The following is a 21920-nucleotide window of genomic DNA, read 5'->3' as shown; positions in this document are numbered from 1 at the left end:
TCGCTAAAATTATTACAAATCACTCCACTTCTAGTGACTCGATTCCTTAAAGTTCAATTTTGCGTCCTAATGTATTGTCTTAAAGAGTTTACAAGATTTACGTGATTTGTAACAATTGTGATAAATGGGCCGAATCTTGGAGGTCGTTCCTTAGCGCAATTTACACTATAACATTAATGGGATATTTTCATGTCGTTCTGTGGCATGGCGTTTTGTTTCGTCTCAATAGCTCTCATCTTCAATTGAATTGAAAGGGAGAGAAATCGGTGGAGAAATTTTATTCGTGTAATTTTACTCTGCCGCACTGGTTTGAGTCCTCATGGGCGAAGAAATTTTCTCTTGAAATTTCAGCCAGTGTATGGGAAGGTACCCACCGATCACCGTGATGCACTCGGGGAGCTACGATAGGTAGCGAAATCAGGTTGCGAAAGCCAGCTATAACGGCGGGGGCTATCATCGTGCTAACCACACGATACCTCCATTCTGGTTGGATGATCGTCCACCTCTGCTTCGACATGTGAACGTGAGGCCAGCAGCCGGCTGGTCGCTCTGGGACCTTCAAGAACTGTGGTACCACGAAAAAAAATTTTACTCTGCTCTTAAAGACAACTGAATAGTTTTTTACAAACTGCTCAGATAAGATTCGTGCCTGCAATATAATGACTGGTGGATTTTACATAAGGTATCTTTATTCAGAAGGCGCCCTTTCGACTTCATATGCAAGTAATTTATTCCAGCTTTTGTTTACAGTTCCAGTAGAAATTTTACATGTACATGTCCACTATCGTGTTTTAAAATAACATACGATATAAAAATTGGCTTATGTTCAATTTTGAGAGATATTTATACAAACTGATTTCATATTATAACACAATCTGCAAGGGAACAAATCAGTGAGAGCTGAAAACCACGGAGTGACGGACGTCTGCAAATCTGTGAGTTGAGCCAGAAATACTTAAGTACGAATTTATATCATATGACTTCGTATATGGCTTTCACTGATAGTTCAACACACAATGACAGCTGCTTTTTCTTCTTCTTAATGATTGCAACCTAATTTCAGAATGTAGTGGCATATCGAAGTGCATGTTTTAATGAGGTCTTCCATACAACTAATTCAATTCTAATCCCCACGATTTTAGTTTCAATCTGACTTGTTCAAGTAATTTGCCATTGATGTATAAATGGATGTTATGGAAGGAAAGGAACTAGAAAGAAATGGTGAATAAATGGCATTATCTCTAAAAATAAACTTCCTGCACCTATGTACTATATAATTGATGTTATTCGTCGGAGTATAATTTAACCTGAGTAGTCGGCTTCAACGAACTATCTCAGTAGTTGGTAGGTGTTGCATTATGGCGATTTATGATGTGTTAAAGAAGAACAGAGCTTTGGCTTCTAGTTTTTATAACGCAATAATGTAATTCTGAAGTGTGGCAATTTCACAGAAAATAATATTCTATGTCGCTTATTTGAAAGAAGAATGTTACAACTCAGACTTGAGCAGTTTTGAATTACTGCTATAGAAGGAATAATTTTGAAACGCACTTTTAACTGATAAATTGTCATAACTCACCTTACAAAATTACCAGCTGCAGGATAGTTGTGACTTCGTTGCGGTCATAGAATTTCGTAATTAGTTTAACAACAACAATGGCTTATTTCAATTCTGCTTTAGATTTTGCCTTGTTATCTTTAAGGCTGGTTCACAATAAACCGGTAACTGAAACGAGAACGAGAACGGAAATAATGTTAAGATAAATGTATTTAAATGTGATCATTCACAATTAACTATTGTGAACCAGCCTTTACACGTTTAGCACGAAGAACGCCATTATCTTATGTTGAAACTTTATTGTCGAGAAGAGAGACAGTTAAGATTCGTTTTGTTTTTATCAATAGAGTATTATTTTAGAATGAGACGTTAATTATTAAAAAGTAAACATAACCAGGTTGCCATAATTTTAATTCATATTTGGAAATATGACGTTTTTGGATGAAAATTATTATAAGCCCAGAAAGTCATATTTCGAAATACGAAGGTATTCGAGCAATCATTGGATTTACTATTTCTACATATGTCGTTATTCCGATTAATCTTGAAGTCATTTTGAAAGAATCAATTTAATTATTAAACTGGCTTATGACACTCTTGCTGAAAATAAGTTATGGACATGCAAGAGTAGTTTGTAATACTTAGATTTATAATATTATTGTTAGAAACTTATATGACATTATTTCAGCTTAAGATATTTTTATATAATAAATTTTCGTAATTTCACCGTTTGAGTGTAATCGTGATAAGCTTAGAAAGACAAATGGTGAATAAAGTTAGTCCTGAAATAAGATTTTCGTGAGTGATTTCGTGTGTGCTGGTGGCAGTAGACCATCCACGGCCTTTTATATCCACCGCAATGACCAAAAGAGTGTCCGAGTCTGCAAGTTATTCTTTATGAATTCTTTGTATGTTAATAGTCGTCCCATATACACGGCACTGGAGAAACAAGACAAGGTAGCGAATGTTCTTGCGGAAGGGAATAAAAGAATGAAGCACGGTAAGCAACCAAAAAGCGATGAGAATATCATAGAGGGTATTAGGCAGTTCACTGATTCAATACCAAAAATAATCGAGTCAGTACAAGAGAGCAAATATTTCAAGACATTTCTTTGATGATAGTTAGATCAATTCAGAAATTAATGAAGATTACGTGGCCTATTATCTAGAGAATAATGTGGGGTTTGGGTACTACATTTTGTTTTCCGTTTGTTTATAACTGAATTTAACAATCTGTCGTCCGGAAAAATATCAATGCGATCTATATAGGCCTACTCAATACCTTAATAAAGAGGAGAAGAAAAGAATCGAATGGAAGAAAAATACTATTAAAACTTCAATGAAAAAGAATTCCTGTATCCCGTACTGACACGAGATGTGATAAGAATGCGGAACACGCAGTTATTTCAGTTTACGATTTGCAAGCAGTGATGCAATTACTCAAAAGTGATGTAACAGTCATCTATTAAAAATCGAAATTAAACATATTGAAGTTTACTGTCTATAATTTTACAAATTGTTTCCTGTGAATGTTATGTCTGGGATGAATACAGTGAGCATGTAGATGTGAACGCAATGCGAACATTGTATACTTCGATACTTGAAAGAGAAAGCTGGCACAGAGATTTCATATTTTACTCTGACATTTGCGCATGCCAGAAAAGATATTAAATTTGTGATTGCTGGGTATCTCTACGCAGTCTGGATACTTAATGTAAGAAGTATTACACCACAAATACCTCATAGCGGGAAACACGCAGGACGAAGGTCCATTATTGGTAAGAAAGTGAAGCGATAATTGAAAAGTGGACTCATGTATACAGCAGAGACATTTATTTCTGTGATTAGAACTTCGAGAGAGACTGGAGAACCATTTTACGTAAATGAGATATGTTACGAAGATTTCTATGATATGAAACAGCTGCAGATGGACATAGGCCGTATTAATATGGGAGTTGTACAGATACAGATATAAAAGTACTGAAAGTTTTGAAAGGGTTTTCCAATTAACTTTCCTAAAAACTGTCATATTTGGGTGCTAATATTCAGGAAGCAATCGTCATCAAAAAGGATAAGATATCTACTATCAATGATGTAATCTTAGCTCGTATATTTACCGTAAAGCAAGGAATCTCCAAGAGGAAAATAAAAATCATTTTATAGAGTTGATTAATAAGAAATGAATACCTAAACACTATACAAATTGTTATAGCAATTTGTATATTTCAAGTAAATTTGTTTATTTTAGTAATCACACAGTAATTGTCATTTTATGCAGGCACAATTATTATTAAAATAGTTTTGTGCAGACTGATATAATATAAGGTTGGTTATTTTTCAGTAATTCAGAAAGTCATGGAAATGGTATGTTATGCAGATGCCTAAATTAATGAGTTATGGAATAAAGATCTACGAAAAATTATTTCTGAAATAAAAAATTGAGTAAACAGTGACAAGTTTCAAAATGTTTTGTACACAGTAATATTGTACTTATAGAAATAAAACACTTCTTATTTTTTATCTGTACCATGTTAAATCAATTTACTTTTGACACAACTTGAAGAGAACTAATTTGTTTACTGACAATAAGGTCACATCTCAACATAATGCTATTCTATGAGGAATTTCGCAGCTAGAGGGTCATAAGACTGAAAGAGGTTTCTACAAAGAGGTGTAGAGTGAGCCATAGCTATCAATTAAGCTATTCTGTCTACTAGAATATAAATATGAGTGTCCATGCTAGCAACTTATCTTAAGATGTTATTCGAATATAATTACCTAACAACGTTGAAGGACTTAAAAACCATTCAAAGTCTCCTCCGAAAAACCATGAATTTAGAGTAGTGACATTGTTATCACAAATGAGCGATGTATATACTTCCATAAAACTTAATTCTTAAAAACTAAAAACCTTTACTTTTGAGAGGAAAGAGTATATTTTGGCGTCAAACTCCACCGAGGAGGAGGAGTAGGGTCAGGCTGCTTTCTTTTTCTCAAACTCTGATGAATAATTTTAAATCGATTTTACTTATTCACAAGTAACAATTACGACAACATAACACCAATAATAATGGTATGTAAGTATGTGTACAGGATGAACTGTAAGTAGTCATTAATTTCAGGGGGTTATACTTTGAGATTTAAGAAAGCAGTGTATTATGTTAATAAATAATTGAAATAATTTAATTTTGTCCTTTAATTGTGCAAAATTTAATCCGAATAAAACTTTTCGTTCTGAAACGCTATTTTAAAATGTTCTGCAGAGATCTAAAACGTAATATTTTTCCCGACATACTGTGCAGATTAAGAAATTAAAAGATAATAAAAGGATAGATGAATGAATGATGGAAAGAATAGATGAACGAAGGAATTAATGAACGAATGAATCAATGAAGGAACTAACGAATGAATGGATACATGAATGAATGGATAAATGAATGAATGAATGAGTGAATGAAATATTATATATCTTTATGAATTAAAATTATACATCGACGACCTGACATGCTCTGGAATGTAATAACACGTTCAAAACATAACGAATAATATATTTACATAATAATGGATTTTGTAATCATCTTGAATTTATCATTTTCATAATTTATATTTATTTCTTTTTTACTGAGAAAAATATAGATTACGACATAATCTTTCGTGAATCTTCCATTATGCTTAATATAGTCTCACATAATGAAGTTAGAGGGACATGCAAACCTTTTAAATATGGGGATGTCAATTTTGAAACTCCTCCCCTGCTGCCAAATAAATAGTAAATAAATGACAGTCCGTCTAGTTGGGACAGATACGAGAGACAGGGATCGTAAATTCTGAGTTCTGAGAATAATCCTATAGTACAATATACCATACTTCATACACGATTGTGATGTAAGATGTATGTGCAGAGACCTGATATTATACTTGCATTTGTGCCCTAACAGTGACCTGTAGAATTTTTTCAGCATTTTTCCTCATGTCAACGACAATGTTTCCAGTGAACAATAATAATGAAACAATAAATGTATCAGGACTCAGGAGGTGAAGTTCTTCGACATGTCAATTTCCGTTGCTTCATGTAAATCTCTCAGAATTTATGTATGTTTCATCGGGGATACAAAAAATTGTATTAAGGAATAATATTGTTTTCTGTTCGTCTTGGTAACTACATCCCATTGTAGAGGAGTGTTCAATCAAAAAGCACTAAGTCCATAACATTATTCTTTCAGGAGCAAAGAAATGGTATCTTCCAAACTTTCAGGTCTTTATTAAAACTTGTAAAATCCAATTGTAGTGTACAATTAAGGCATCGACTTGTAGCTGTCAAACAAAACATTTTTTATTTAATATCTCAACTATCGACATAAATATTTTGGACTTAATACTTTTTGAACCAGCCACATTGAAAATAATTTTTTGAAACGAAAATAGGACTATAGAATTGCATAATTTAATTTGATAACTTCAGTGAACCTTATGAGGAGTTATATTATAATCCACTCAGAAACAAATATAAGGTTCCTTGTGTCACATTTTTATAAAACAACAATTTTAAGAAGGTACGTCAAGAAAACTATATAAAATATTGAATCAATTCCTTTACAGAAATTTTAATACATTTAAATTAATATCGAAGTAATATAATAAATTTTATTACTTTGTATTATAGATCCTTTAGTAAGAAAGTATAATATAAGATAACTTACCTTACTTATACCACTTTATATGTCTTAGTTTCTTTACTCTTCAAACTTTATCTTATCCCCATACTAGAGACAGCAACCGGTACTTCGAATTCCATACTAATTAATATTTAATTGAATTGTCCTCACGTATTATGTCATAAAACGCTGTAAATCTCTAACTGAACAGATTTCATTTCAACTTATTTTTAGTTGCCATTGTTGACAATAAAATTGCGCGAAACCGTCAGCTCACCAATGATATCAGGTTGCTTTGCCATGTGAATCCAATAAGTTTCAGATTACTTCCACAAGGAAACACGTAGAGGAAAATACTAGATTATTTCCAGCTATGTTACAAAGCTCTCTTTGTTCCAAACACCTCCATGGACTCAGCGCTATCTGAGAAGCTATTCTAGACTGTGAAGGAGCGCTTTCTGAAAGAAACTGATTTCACAGGTCGATTCAGCTCTACAGAAACTGAGGAAATCCGTTTCGAACAGCATTTCGTCTCCGGATAACTGAGCTTTTTTTGATTCAACACTCCTCAATTAAGTAATCAATAAATAACGAAGAGCTACAAATTCAGAATGAATCATCATTTCCACTTGTTGAAGCTACAACATGTTAAATATAAGCATTACACATTTATTAAACGAAATAATGTTTATTTATTTTTCATGTGGAATCTTTCTTACACTACTTTTAACACTTGAAAATAAATAATTGGTTAAATGGCGATCTTACTCTTGTTAATTATGTAAGCATATGCGGCTTACAGCTGTTTCGGTGCTACTTGACACCATTCTCAGAGCCTTCTGTGTCTCGGCGCCATCTCAACTTCGCTACCTGTTGTGTGGGTGCGTTCGTGTGATGAAGAGTTGTGTCAAATAGTGTGTGTTCTGAATTTGATCTGTGTTCACCATTTAATCAATTATATTTATTTTTATTTCCAGACTACGAATTATAATAGCGAAAGAATTCCGAGCCCCGGGTAAAGATGTGGTACAAAAAATCTGGCGAGAATTGGAATTAAATGAACAAAGGGTGAAGGAATCAGTAGAAGCTCTGAAGAAATGGCTAGCCATGGAGCCCCATCTGCCTGAAGAATCTGGTAGGTAACAAATATACACATATGTGTTACAAGTTAATCAATACGTTATTATTCTATTTTATTTCTGTTAAGTCAGGTATGTTAGAGCGGCCATTTCTAGTCCCTAAACGAGGTGTTGTTGATGTTTATTGACTTTACTGGCTTTGAGCCAGAGGCCGTTTTAGGGTCTTATACGCGCAGGATGCCCTCTCCAGCCATTGTACATAAATATCAATAAATATATATTTACGTACTTATACATTATTTCTGGCTTAAGTGCCAGTAGGTGTGTGAGTGCGGTAATTGGCTTTTTATTTATTTTATTTTATTTTTTACTTTATTTTTTTTTTGTTTTAATTATTTTGGTGTAGGCCTAATTTGTTAATTTGGAATGCTTAAGGAATGGTGAACGGGACAAGAGTTCGGGGTAAAAGATATCAGTTGATAGACAGCATTAAAGTATTATATGGGGAGATTAAGAGGAAAGCAAGAAAGGGAAATGCTGGGTTTGCAGTTAAAGACCTGCTCTTGGGCAGAACACTGTGCATACATACATACATTTTGGGTTTCCCCTTCCGGTGGCAGAAGCGTCTGAATCGTTATGGAGACTTTCATGGTGTGGTGTTATTTTATTAATCTGCCTCTCTGTTGCTGTCGTGTGTCCTCTCAGACAGTATTCAAATTTCCAACACGTGTTTGTGGTTTTGTTTGTGTGTTTTAGTTTGGTGGTGGGGGCTGGTGGTAGTTGTAGAGGAGTTTCTCCAGTGTTGTTCTGTTGTTTGTGTTCGGTGGATTTGCGAAGATGTGTTGTGTATATACGCGATTTACTGCCGAATGTGTGTATTTCCTGTTTATGTTGTTTAGGTGTGTGAAGAGTGGCTTTGTTTTTGTGGTAGTGTAAACTGTGTTATTTCTGGTGCGTCTGTGCAGGTGGAAAATTTGGCGGAGAATTCTTCTTTCGCGTGCTTCAAATTTCAATTGGGTCGTTGGAGGGGCTTGTGCGAGGAAAATGGAGGGATATATGCATAGGGATCTAACCAATGCTTTGTATAGGTGGAGGAGTGTTTCGGTTATACAACCGGGTCGATTGATGCCACTTAGGTAGCTTATTGCTCTGGTGGCTGCATTATATTTCCTCCAGGTTTCTTTAGCTACTTCGGTCCAGGAGAGTTTGGAGGTGAGGGGTATTCCTAGATATGTGAGATTCCGCTGGAGTGGAAGTTGAGTGTTGGCTATTGTGATTGGGTTCTTCTGGAGGACCCGAGTCTGGAGTTTTGGGCGGAAGACGCATATCTGTGTTTTGTCTGTGTTGAGTGTGATCCGCCACGTGTTGGTCCAATTTAGATACTGCCTGAGTGTTGCGTTTAGTAACTTCCTAGCGGAGGGGAGTCGGGGGTGTGTTGCCCAATATGCGACGTCGTCTGCATATTGTGCCAGTCCTACTAGCGGGTTATTAGGTAGGGGAATATCTGCCACATAGATGTTATACAGAGTGGGAGATATGACACTGCCTTGGGGGACCCCAGCTTCTATTCGGAAGGTCCGAGAAAATTCGTTCCTTCCGAGTCTCACCTGTCCTGTTCGGTTCGATATGAAGCTGGAGAGCCAAAGTGTGATTTCGTGTGGCAGGTTTAAGGATGTGAGTTTATATTTTAGGGCGTCTATCCAAACTGTGTCAAAGGCTCTCTTGGCGTCTAAGGCAATAAGGATGCTGTAGTGTCTGCGTGTATAAGCCTCTTCAATGGGAGTGAGCACTCGTATCAGCTGGTCGTGTAGCTGCGCTCCCGGTCGGAATCCGGCTTGAGTGGTCGGGAGTAGATGGCGGTTGCGCATATAGACGTGTAGTCGTGACACGAGAACTTTCTCCATTAATTTAGCTAATGTTGTTGTCAAACTGATCGGTCGGTAGTTTTGTGGGTCAGACGCGTCTTTGCCTGGTTTAGGAAAGAGAAGAATGTGAGACTGTTTCCAGCGCTTTGGTGTGTGTCCTAGTCTGAGTGATCCTGTGTAAAGTTCTGCAATATAATTTAGTGCTTTGGGAGGCAGTTGGCGTAGTATGTTGTAAGTGATTTGGTCTGGTCGGGGGGAAGAGTTTTTTATGTATCTTAGTTCCAATGATATGTCTAGCGGAGTGATGTTGTCAATGAGTGGATCGTGGGTCGATCGAGGAAGTGGCGCTGGAAGCGGCTCGTAGAGATCAGGATTCTGTGTGATGTGATGTGTAATGTATGCTAGATGTTGGGGGTTGAAAGATGGGTGATTTGGTGTGGTGTGTATATTTTCTAGTGTGCGGCTGAGAAGATCTAGTTTACCAGGCGTGTCGTATACTATGTGTTGTCCGTCGCGTAGTGGGTGGTTTGAGTTTGCGTGTTTTCCTCGTATCCGTTTGATCACGTCCCAGAAAAGTTTGGGATTGTGAGTTCTATTGTGGTCAAGTCTGTCTATAAATCTTTTCCATCTGTGCGCCTCAAAACGTTGTATGGTTTCTCGTACATCCTGTTGAAGGGAACGGTACAGTCGTCTGTCTTCGTCTGCGTGTGTCCGTGTGAATAGTCTGTGCGCTGCTCTCTTTGTCTTTATTAGTTTGATTATGTTTGGTGGTAGTCGCCTGCGTGTATCCGTGGTGCGTTTTCTTGTCGGTATGGATATATTCATTGCATCTTCAAGCACCTGTACGAACGTTTCGTCGGCGTGGTCTATGTCTTCTGGTTTTGATATGTCGATGTCGGGTAGTGTCAGTGTAATGTGCAGTCGCATGCGGGGACGCGCTTAAAAGATAACGTCACTGTTGAACCTCGTTTAAAGGGTATAAATGCCCTCGCCGAACACACCTGGATTAAATTTATGTCAAACCTTAACAATTCTACGCGTCTAAATCCAAGCCTTGATATATAAAAAAAAAACTCCAAATTTAATGAGTTATAGGTACAAAAATTTCCAAAATGAGGAACATTTCAACGAAAACTTCGACTGACTCCAAGATTCCAGAATACATTAAACTTTTCAACTAACAATTTAAAGTAAAAGACGAAATAACCCACAATATATTGCCAAAATTATTGTGTGAAAGTAATTTAGGCACTATATAAAATACTATGCAAAATTGATACCGAATCCCTCAGTATCATCATATAATTATTTTTATATCTTCACATGTGAAGTTGGGGGACAAGATGAGTGGATTTCGTAAATTTAAATAATGTTCCTCTTGAATCAAAAGAGATGTAATCCCATGCAGTACTTGTAATGTTGTATCTCTCTCACATAAGTGAGGAATGCATTCGCTGTACATGAACTCTTTCGTGTTGTATCTGAATGACCTGCTGCTGATCATTTTCCAAACGTATCGTCGGATCTAAAATAAGAGTACCTGGATTGCGTCGATCGATTGCCACAATGACCGTTCCTCCTGTTGTCTCATACTCTACTAAGCAATGAACCTCTTCGTTCAGTTTCAACTGTGCTTTACGAAGACTGGTTGTAATAAAATTTAGAAATCTGCAAAGTATATTCCGCAATAATGCCTCTTTTGGGCAGTAGTACAAATCATGATTAAGAAATTCGAATTTCTGGAAACCCGCCTGGCGGAATAGTTGGCCTATCAAGGAATGACCAGGAACGGATTGTACTGCTGATATGTTAGTGGACATCTTGATGGTATTAGTCCACTCAGAGGAGGGTAATGCTTTTCTGTGCTGATCCAAGAGTCAGATTTCCAATTTTCTGTGTACGTTACCACCCTTTTCCTTTTTGTGCGAGACGATACCATTCTTCAAATGATCTTCGTCACATTTCATCTCTTTAAACATCGTCCTGTCAGAGGATGGTTTTCATCGCTGCAGGGAAAATTTAAACTGTGAAGAGCTTCTTGTTTTTCAATCTCGAGAATGAAGATATTAATAATTTATTTTGAGAAGACAACTAAAAATGTTGTGCTGCGCATGGTCTGCCCATTCAAATTTAACTATTATATTTCTTGGCTGCATATAGTACAACGGTCGGACAATCATGTGATAAACATATAATATCCTTAGCACTGAAGCGTAGGACTCCTGGCTATCCCCGCCGTAAATCGTTGGGTAAGGTTGAATATCTCGTTAGGAAGGGAAAACAAAATAAACACCTTAAAAATTACAAATTACCTGATAACATTTATTGATTAAAAATCAGGTAATAACCTCTACATAAACTATATTGAAAAAACAACAAGAAAATTTAGAAATATGAATCTTTATGTAGTATAAGAAATTAGTAAATATAATTAAAGTGACTTGGTAAAAAAAAAAACTATAATAAGAAAAGGAAGCGTCCCAAGAAAAACAATAACTGTAGTAAAGGCAGAGGAGACCCGAATATCAATCAACTATGAAACTACTGTCCCTCCGGCGACTGGCTTGCCGTGTCATATAAACCTACCTGGCATTCGCCATTACACATAAGAATTTAATTAACAGATTTTACAGAAATAGAATATTAATTTAACTAGCCCTCAATTCTATCATGTACTAATGTAGAATAAAGCTTAACAAAATGAAACTAGAAATATTTAGCGGACAATATAAGACTGACGAATGTCAGCGAATCTTTCTAAGTAAAGGCAAGTTAACAAGATAAAATTTAGAAAAGACAATATATATATATATATATATATAAAATGTCGTCCACAACTGTGGAGTAACGGTCAGCGCGTCTGGCCGCGAAACCAGGTGGCCCGGGTTCGAATCCCGGTCGGGGCAAGTTACCTGGTTAAGGTTTTTTTCCGGGGTTTTCCCCTCAATCCAATACGAGCAAATGGACCCCGTACTCATTTCACCGGCATTATCACCTTCATTTCATTCAGACGCTAAATAACCTGAGGTGTTGATACAGCGTCGTAAAAAAATAACCCAATAAAATAATAATGTCACCCATGGACCCATGGTCGAATCCATTTATAATCGGCAGCAGGCCAGTCTCGGGATCAACTTGAAATCGCCTTCCTTATGCACACGACGGAACAAATTCTCTTTACATGAAATCGCTTGATCACACGGCAACCGAAAACCACGTCTTGAAGTAGTAGTACCAAAAAAAAATATCAAAATCCACGGGGTCAGGCCATGCCTGTCCATACCCAATCACCATCCCAGGTCGTCATGTCGGTATCTGGATCAGTCCCCGCTGCAACCGTCTCTCCCCAGACAGGATAGCAAGTTTCTCGTTCGGACGCCTCTCAGTCACTGCCGAGTGACTTTCTCCTCTGAAGTCCTATCAGTCACTGCCTCAGGCACGGCGTCACGAGTCCAGCCCGGAAAGACGCTTGTAACAGAAACATCCAATCCAATCCAATCACAAGCAAGACAGAAATCACGAACCAATAAGAAAGTTTCCTGATAGAAATAAACTCGCTCTTTATACATAGAAGAAATCAGACAGAAAATGGCGGATGAAAAAACGCCATCTATTAAAAAAATAAAAACTAAAACAAGGAAGTAAATGAAATAAGGAAAGGGAGAAAATAAATGAATACAGAAAAACAGGGTGCCGGAAAATAAACGGCACAGCACTCGTACGAATAATTTCTTAGTGCCATACAAAAACTGTTTAGACATTTTATTAAATGTTGTACTTTGAAGTGAATTAATGATCCTCGGCCAAATATGAAGAGTATAGTGAAAAAACCTGATAAGTCACGTTTTATTGTTTTTACAGGAGAGCAAGTTGAAAGGTTCCAGACCCATTATATTCTATTGCATTTGGTTTATATTTGTTGAAATTTATTTTGGCTAATACTGTTATTCTGTTCAGTTAAACTACAAAAAGCTACATTACCTGAGGTATTACATGACGTCTAACACAGAAAATCCATAATTTTGGGCTTATCACATTTTTAGCCTATGGTTTTCATATGCTGATTAATAATGTTTAACTTTTGTTTTCGTTTAAGTAGATGACCGGAGGTTAAATTATCAGTGAAAAATCGGATAATAATTATGTTGATCAAATATATTTTCGCCAGTGAAAGTAACTGTAAATATATAAGCTTTTGATTGGAAACGATGAAGACAATCTTATTTCCATTGTTCAGCGTAACGGAGTCACGATGAAGAGCACCCTTTTCCAGTTCTCACTTTTTGGAGTTATCATTTGGACAAATGTTATATAAATGTAGTTAGGCCTATGTGATTTTAATGAAGATGTTTAGTGAGTATATATCCTTCCCAATGAGAGCTAAGTCATCTGCAAATTCAAAAGCTGATACATGGCTTGCCGCAGAAAATAGCTGAAACCCATAAACTTACTCAATTTGGTTCAGTTAATTCTTTAATGATACTATCAATTCCAAAATTAACCCTTCAGTGCTCGCGTTCATTACAATAGTAATCCATTGATATTTAAGCCTGTATTACGTCACCGCCTGTAGCACTGCGTATTTGAGCGTCAATGCAATTTCTCATCACAGTCTGAGGCATTACTAGTGTTTAGACGTATTTGTCGCAACACTTTGCAAAGTTATACGGAGTTTTATCAAGTTATACACATTTTTTCAGAGTGCATTACAATGGTAATCAACCAGTTTTTTGCTCAGGTAAGTGAAATAGTTTTATATAGTTATGAGTGATGCAATGCAGTAACTTTATGCAAAAATGTGCGACATCGTTCTATCCTCTTTGTAGTTGGCTCCAATGGGTACGGAAATTACAAACGACATTTGTATGTGGCTGGATAAAGATCTAGATGATAGCATTGAAAATGAAAGTGATGATGAAAGCAACAGGGAAGATCTTTTGAATGAAGTTCACGATTCTAGTTCAGAACAAGACAATGAAGATGATGATGGTGATGATGAAAGACTAATGTCTATAAATGATGGAAACTGCTACACTGGTAGAGACAACACGACAATTTGGCAGGAAGAACCAATAGCTCAACGAGAGAGAAGTCGAGTACAAAATACAGGGTGTTTCAAAAATACGGGGCATAATTTCAGGTATGTATTTCCCACATGTAGACAATTAAAAAAAATCATTACAACATGTGTCCGGAAATGCTTCATTTCCGAGTTATGGCCTTCACAACATTGAAATTCACCGGAACGTTTTTCTTTCCGTAGCTCGTTGTCATTACACAAGATGTTCAAAATGTCCACCTCCTGCTTGAATACAGACCTCACATCGATGTCTCATTGACCTGCGAACACGATCCCAAACTCCAGGAGTATTGCGTATGTCCTCAGAACATGCCACAATTCGATTCCGAAGGGATTCCAAATCAGGCACCGGAGACGAATAAACCAATGATTTTAAATGGCCCCACAAGTAGAAATCGAGAGGATTCAGATCAGGTGAGCGTGGAGGACAAGCAATTGGGCCACCTCTACCTATCCATCGATCAGGAAACCTTCGATCCAAGTACCGGCGAGCCGTACGACTGAAGTGTGCAGGAGCGCCATCATGCAAGAAGTGAATGTGTTGACGATTGAACAGTTGAGTGTCTTCTAAAACATGAGGTATGGTGTTTTCCAGGAAGTTTGTGTACGCCTGCCCCGTAAGTCTGTTTGCAAGTACATGGGGTCCAACTAATCGATCACCAATGATACCGGCCCACATGTTGAGGGAGAACCGCACCTGGTGATGAGATGGAACAGTTGCACGTGGGTTTTCATACACCCATACATGCTGATTGTGGAAATTTGTTATGCCATCTCGTGTGAACTGTGCTTCATCTGTAAATAATACTAAGGCAGGAAAGTTCGGATTTACACCACACTGCTGTAAGAACCACTGACAGAACCTAACTCGTGCAGGGTAATCTGCTGGTGACAGGACCTGTACACGTTGCAAATGATAAGGATACAATTGATACTCTTTCAACAGTCTCCAGACAGTCGTATGAGGAACATTGACTTGCAACGCTACCCTTCGTGTGCTGATAGAAAGAGTCATGTTCACAGCCTCCAGAATCTCCTCCTGTACTTCTGGAGTTGTAGATCTTGGTTGTCCCCTTCCCAAACCAGGAGAGTTAAATTTTCCATACTCGCACAGACGGTAATGGAGACGTACAAATGTCTTCCGATCTGGACATTGTCGCTGTGGGTACCTCTTCTGGTACAAACGACGAGCCAGCGCAGCGTTGCCGTCCGCCTTACCTTACATGAAGTGTATCTCTGCCAGCTCTTAATTTAAATACATGTCGCACAGTCTAACGCCTACACAACACTGAATGTAACCTTCGCCTCGGAATGAACTGTCAGAGTGCCCTCTTAATGTCTCCTTTGACGGCAACGACCTGCGGAAAGAAAAACGTTGCGGTGAATTTCAATGTTGTGAAGGCCATAACTCGGAAATAAAGCATTTCCGGACACATGTTGTAATGAACTATTTTGATTGTCTACATGTGGGAAATACATACCTGAAATTATGCGCCGTATTTTTGAAACACTCTGCATAGTGATTCATTTGCCGGGCCCTAAAAGGGCTGCAAAAACTGCACGGACACACACAGAGTGTTTTGACTGCTTTATTGATCAGACAATAATCAATGTAATAGTAAAGTGTACTAATATTTATATTGAAAAAGTGAGGCGTAATTACGGACGTGACAGAGATTGCAAATTACGGACGTGACAGAGATTGCAAATAAACAAATGACGTTGAAATTCGAGCACTCCTGGGTATTTTGTATCTTGCTGGCTCCTTGAAATCGTGAATACTGAATGTAAGAGAACTATGGGATAAAAATGGCACAGGGATAGAGTCAATTTACCTGACTATGACCTACAATAGATTTCAATTTTTGATACGATATGTCGCCGTTTTCTCGGGCCATAAACACTCACTCTCGGGAAAACTTTGGACAGTGTTGGTCAATGTGGGAAGAGTTGAATGGCATGTACTAGGAAACAGATCTATATACAGCTCTTCCGCCATTGTAGCATTTTGCTGGTATTCTGCATATATTAGTACCACATCAAACAAATCTTCGTTTGCAAAAGCCTTCATACGCTTACACATGATTGATAAATTAATAGCTATTAGAAATTGTACTTTGTTTTATTAACTGACGTAAACATCCATCTTTAATATGTGTCCTACTGTAAGTAACTGAATTTTGCTTACCACACAGCAAAACTGAGCCCCTAAGATATGGTACGTACGTAGACAACAGTTGCACTTCCTTGACTTTCTTAACCCAGCGATGAGTACACAACTAATGAAATAAGGGTTGTGTATACTATTACGATGCCTGAATGATCAGACTTTCAGTCTGTCACGCAGACGGTCCGAGTTCTAGTCCCGGGATTTTTATTCAAAAAATTCACAGTGAATCTTGTGGCGGGCAAGATCGCATTTGGAGTTTTCTCGCAGTTCTCCCGTTTCCCCATATTAGGCATCTACATAATTCAGCCAGAATATCTCCAATTCTTCATCACGCGATAAGATTTCGCAATCGCCATCGTACGACACATGTAGGGGGATGGCCTAGGAACAAATTGGGTGGCTTAGCTCGAAAACTGGGTACGCAGCGAACCATAGTTAGTCAGCCGGTGTGTGCATGCAATGCGCTTGGATTGGGGATTAGCTCAATTGATCTTAAAAGGCCGCAGTTCTGGATCATATTGTCTTCCTCCCGAAAATTCCATTCCATGCGCTGTGTATGCGACCTCCAGTTGTGATTTCAATAGGCTGTTATGAAAGTTCGATGCACAGGGAGGAGTACTTCAGATCATTTTATAGTAGGAGCCAGCGATTTTGGCAGACGGATTTTGTTACTCTGAACTCCAGAGCGAGTTACTCACCGATGCAAAATCGGTTAATATCTCTGCAGCAAGCAAACTGAAGCTGGAATGGGTAGGACATAAGGGCAAACATACAGAGATCCGAGTGGACTTAGACGGACAGTCATTTCTAAAAACTATGCACATATAGGTAAACTATAGAACTACAGTAATCTATAATGTGTGCATGTAGTATATGAAAAGGGACCAGTTCTCGGCACACATTTTTCGAGATAATTCCAGTTGCTGCTGCATAGTCTTTTTCTCGTTACTACAAAGTATAAAGACAATCTATATAATAAAAAAAAAATTCTATAATCAACAGATTGACTGATTCATCAACTTAAATCTCCTTAAACTCTAAGTCTACGTACGTTACTGTTAAACCTTAGTCAATAGATAATACTGAATTTTACGAAATACGAACATTAAGAGATGGATAACGGGAGGCAATAATGATCAAAATAATTATACCGACTTATTTTGTTAACCAGGAGACGTGCAGACTTTAAATTTAAAACAAAGATTCACTCATAAAATTGGGTTAGACTATTCATGTCACCTCTCAGACTTGTTTCTAAAATGTATAAGGAATGTAAAAAAAATCAGTTTCATGTACTCCATTCAAATAATTTTTCAATTTTTTTTTTTTTTTTACTTCCGAGCAGATAGGAGAGAGAAAGGAGTTTCAGTTTCTCTGGCATCCTCTTTTTTATTTATATATTTGTCAATTTATTGATTCTCATCTTCTTCTTCCTTGTTTCTTCTATAACTATGTGTATAATAATATTCTCTCCTAACTTGTTTTGATAAAATGGTGAAAAAAATAATTTTTCACTCTTAATTTCATAGGATTGAAGCAGACACCAAGACATTTCGTAATCTTCATGAATTTAAAATATTATTTTGGAGTCCTTGCGTTGTTTTCCAACATTCCCGAGGTACTGTCTTCTTTCTTTCTCATTGACGCAGGAGCTATCTCATCATATCTAAATAACCAAATTAGGAAGCCTGTAACTTGTTTTGTTTCTTTATCAGGCAGTTTACATGAGGCCCGATTAGAACGCTGGTTGATACGCTGCAAGAACAGCATGGAGAAAACCAAGCAGTCCATAGACTTATACTACACACTCAAGTCTCTATCTCCAGATTTGATGTGCGACTGGAATCCTAGAAGTAAATGGTTCCAGGACTCCGTTCAAGCAATGTGAATATATATTTTTTTCTAGTTGAAGTCTTATGTTTAATTTTCATGTCAAATATTTATTGACATATTTTTTAAATCATGTTAATGTGATATTCTTAATGGATCTTTTCGATAACCTAATAATATATATTTAATATATATATATATATATATATATATATATATATATATATCTCCATAAGAAAGCGTGAGTTCCTTTCATCCACTTTTCTCATATTATCCTAAGGAATGTTTATGCTGAATTCGAACAGTTTTCCGCTACTTGTCATTGTATAATGCTCGTTCACAAATCTCAAAATCCAAAGTGACACAGTGATCCAAATTCCTGAAATAATTAAAGTAAATTATGAAAATTTAATACAGTTCATGATAATGATAGAGGGGATATTAGTTATTTATACATCTTGAGGCGAAAGCTTAACTTCGTTTATTCGCACGAGCCAAAAGGTGACTTCCATAGAAACCATGAATGACGTGAAGCTGTTGAGTTTCAAGTTGTATACAGGATTCTTTTCATAACTTTTATATTAAATCTGACAATATCAGAAATATTAATCTTATGTCATTACAACATTGGAAGCACGGGCTCTTCGGAAAATAACATTTGTTCTGTTCCTATCGAGTTTGGATTGTTAGTTTTTCTCAGATGACAAATAATGGATATTAGTACAATTAATATTACTTTGGAATGAAGTAGAAGTAACTGTTTCTGAATTTGTTATTTGCTAATCCTGTTGTTAAATATATTTACCATCACTACTACCACTACCACCACTACCAACAATAGCACTGCTACAACTACTACCACTACCACTAATTAATAATAACAACAATAATAATAATAATAATAATAATAATAATAATAATAATATTAATAATAATAATAATAATAATAATAATAATAATGATAACAATAATAATAATCTCATAAATTCATCAGGGCCATCATATTTCTGTTATAACTTCTGAAATAAAATTCTTATATTTTAGAAAGTGAAATAAATTTTTATTTCGTAGTAAACAATTGAATAGCTCAGTCAAAGAAAAATGTCTTCTTTTGTTTCTATAGTCAGTGGAGTAACTGCGTGTTTTGTACGAAGGTAGTGAAAAAAAGTTTTTAACTACACCAAAGAATCCATTTTAATTTTTAAACTTCCCCTGAAATAAAACTGATCGTTCTCAGCAACCTCTCTGTCCTGAATCCGATTTAAAAAACAGCGTATCGTATCATATTTCCTGAGGAAATATGCCTAAGATTGCATATTTTCCTAAGATAATATAATTTTTCATATCTTTACGCACGCAAAGGAAATTTTTCGGTACCAAACATTCCACATTCCCAATTTTAACTACATACAGGATTCTATGAAGAGACGTCCCTCATCACGAATATGTTCCTTATTTAAGTGAGTCAGAAACCCATACATATCGCTACCATAAACAAATTGATCTCTTTATTAAAAACAAGCACCTAAGAAGACGTCTTATTGAAGTATCGATATTTCAGTGGCCGGCTCTAGAAGACGCGGTCTTATAGTCGAAGACCTAATAGTTCTCTTTAGCTTCTTATTAGATGCAAGATTGTGAACTCCGGTTGTGAATTTCAATGGAACTTTTCGGATAATTCAGGTTTAAGGGGAGAAGTTTATTGCAACATGGGAATGGAATGGTAAGAATACGAATGATTTTGAATTTTAATTATATTTTTATTACATCTTTCCAATTTGATCCAGTACTTCTCAGAGAAAGCCAAACAAGAAGCATGGGTGTACAACACGCCAGTTAAGTAAAATGCAACGAGGTTAAAATAAATATAACCGCTAATAATATAGAAATTATAATCCACGAAAACATTTATGATAAACAAAATGAAATTATAAATTCGTTAATAAAACTATATAACCAACCAACAAATCTAATCACAACCATACTTGCCTCTTATCTATTCTTAACACTAATTGTAGTAGTAAAAATCACAAATATTTCAAAAGGCCCACTACGGCATTATTTCATACTTTTATTGGTTGCGTGTTTTTAAGTAAATTGTTTCAATACCTAATCATTTTTATTAAGGATTAATAGTTGGAAGGATAGTGAATTTTTTTTTTTTTCACAGGTGGAAGGAATAGAATTTAAAACATAATGGAACACAGCATAGTTATGTTAAAAGTGCAGCACAGCAAGAGAAGACAAAATATAGCTAATTTATAATTCTTTATATACATTTTTAATATTAGGTCACATTTTGAGCGCCTGTTTCGGATGATTTAGTGCATTTTTGTTTGTTTACTTTAACATTTCTAGTGCCTGCACTTACGAACTCTAGTGATAAAAATGATATTGTTAGGCCATCATTTCTAACTCTGACGATCATAATAAACTAAATTTTAGTTAACACGGTAGCGTTGAGCTTCACACTGTAGGTAGGAATAGCAATGGTGGTGGTATTGGTGGTTATGAGAGTGGTATAATGAATGCTGTACTGGAAGTTATTGGGATATAGCTAATATTAGTCATGTCTGTATTGTAGTATTCAACAGGATGGCGGTGACTTTAATAATATGGTGCCAAACAGGAACGACCATTGTGCTAACATGGTCCTAGTAGTTACTGTGATGATATTGGCAATGTTACAGGTGGTTAATGTAACGTCTACGATGATAAGGATGGCGGTGTTTATGGTGATGTTGGCGTTGATCTATATGATATTTACACCGGTGAATACCCTGTTATTGTTGATTGTGATCATAGAGAAATAATTATCTAGTACTAAATATGTCATTTCTGTTGTTACAGTTGTTTCTTTCCAATGCCGGAACTAACACCTGAAGGAGACCGAATAATTGTGATAAAATATCTAACTAAGGATGCAATTAATTACATGCATGAAGATCTAGCTAGAGTAGCTTTAATGATAAATGAAGCCAGAATGTGCGAAGAATACTGCTTCTCAGATATATATGTACTTGATATGGAAAATTATACACTTGGACATGCTTCTAGAATAACGTTTACTATTGCGAAGAAATTCGCAGTCTGTCTGATGGTAAGATATGTACACTACTTTCTCTCTTCTCGGAATTTTGACCTACCATCTTTTTCGGCCATATTTCTCACGTTTGACTACTGTTGGCAAACAGGCAACGCAATCCTCATTTCATAATGAACAACCATTTAATTGAATTTTCACCTATAAGTTTCTAGTCGTGTTCTTCTCTTGTGTACGAAGTGATACACGTGGCCGCATGTGAGTTCTCTTTATTAACAAGCAATAGAATCACTGGAAGTACTAGCACAACAGATCATTCCATTCCAGTAAATTATTTCCAATTCAATTCGTGTTTCACAATTTTTTTCTACGCGTTTTGTAGAACAAATTAATATAAGAGTACTTATACTACAACAGGTTTTTAAAGAGGGTGTCGAAATGTTAATATAAAAGAGTCGTATATATGTGTATGACTCAAATTGAGAAACTTTCATTAAGAGAGATAGCGGAGTTGTAACTAAAGTCAGTTCAGAAATATTGATTTGTACGTACGACAGGCACATTTGACGAATTAGCAAGCAGGCGAAAGAGAATCTAGCTAATATTCTTCTGAAATGTGAAACTCTACTGAATAGAATTT

General features: G+C 36.3%; 1 protein-coding gene across 1 annotated transcript in view; it reads left to right on the top strand.

Moving 5' to 3' along the window:
- The first annotated feature begins 878 nt into the window (after positions 1 to 878).
- The window catches only part of LOC138711873 (alpha-tocopherol transfer protein-like), a 59543-nt gene continuing 38501 nt past the window's right edge, over positions 879 to 21920 (top strand). Inside the window, exons 1-4 of the mRNA XM_069843136.1 lie at positions 879 to 935; positions 7191 to 7348; positions 18123 to 18291; positions 21088 to 21337. Coding sequence (XP_069699237.1) covers positions 7321 to 7348; positions 18123 to 18291; positions 21088 to 21337 — 447 coding nt within the window. The 5' untranslated portion in view covers positions 879 to 935; positions 7191 to 7320. The remainder of the gene's footprint in view (positions 936 to 7190; positions 7349 to 18122; positions 18292 to 21087; positions 21338 to 21920) is intronic.

Source organism: Periplaneta americana, chromosome 13 (assembly GCF_040183065.1).
Source record: "Periplaneta americana isolate PAMFEO1 chromosome 13, P.americana_PAMFEO1_priV1, whole genome shotgun sequence".
Lineage (NCBI taxonomy): Eukaryota > Metazoa > Arthropoda > Insecta > Blattodea > Blattidae > Periplaneta > Periplaneta americana.
This window is presented reverse-complemented; position numbering and strand designations above follow the sequence as displayed.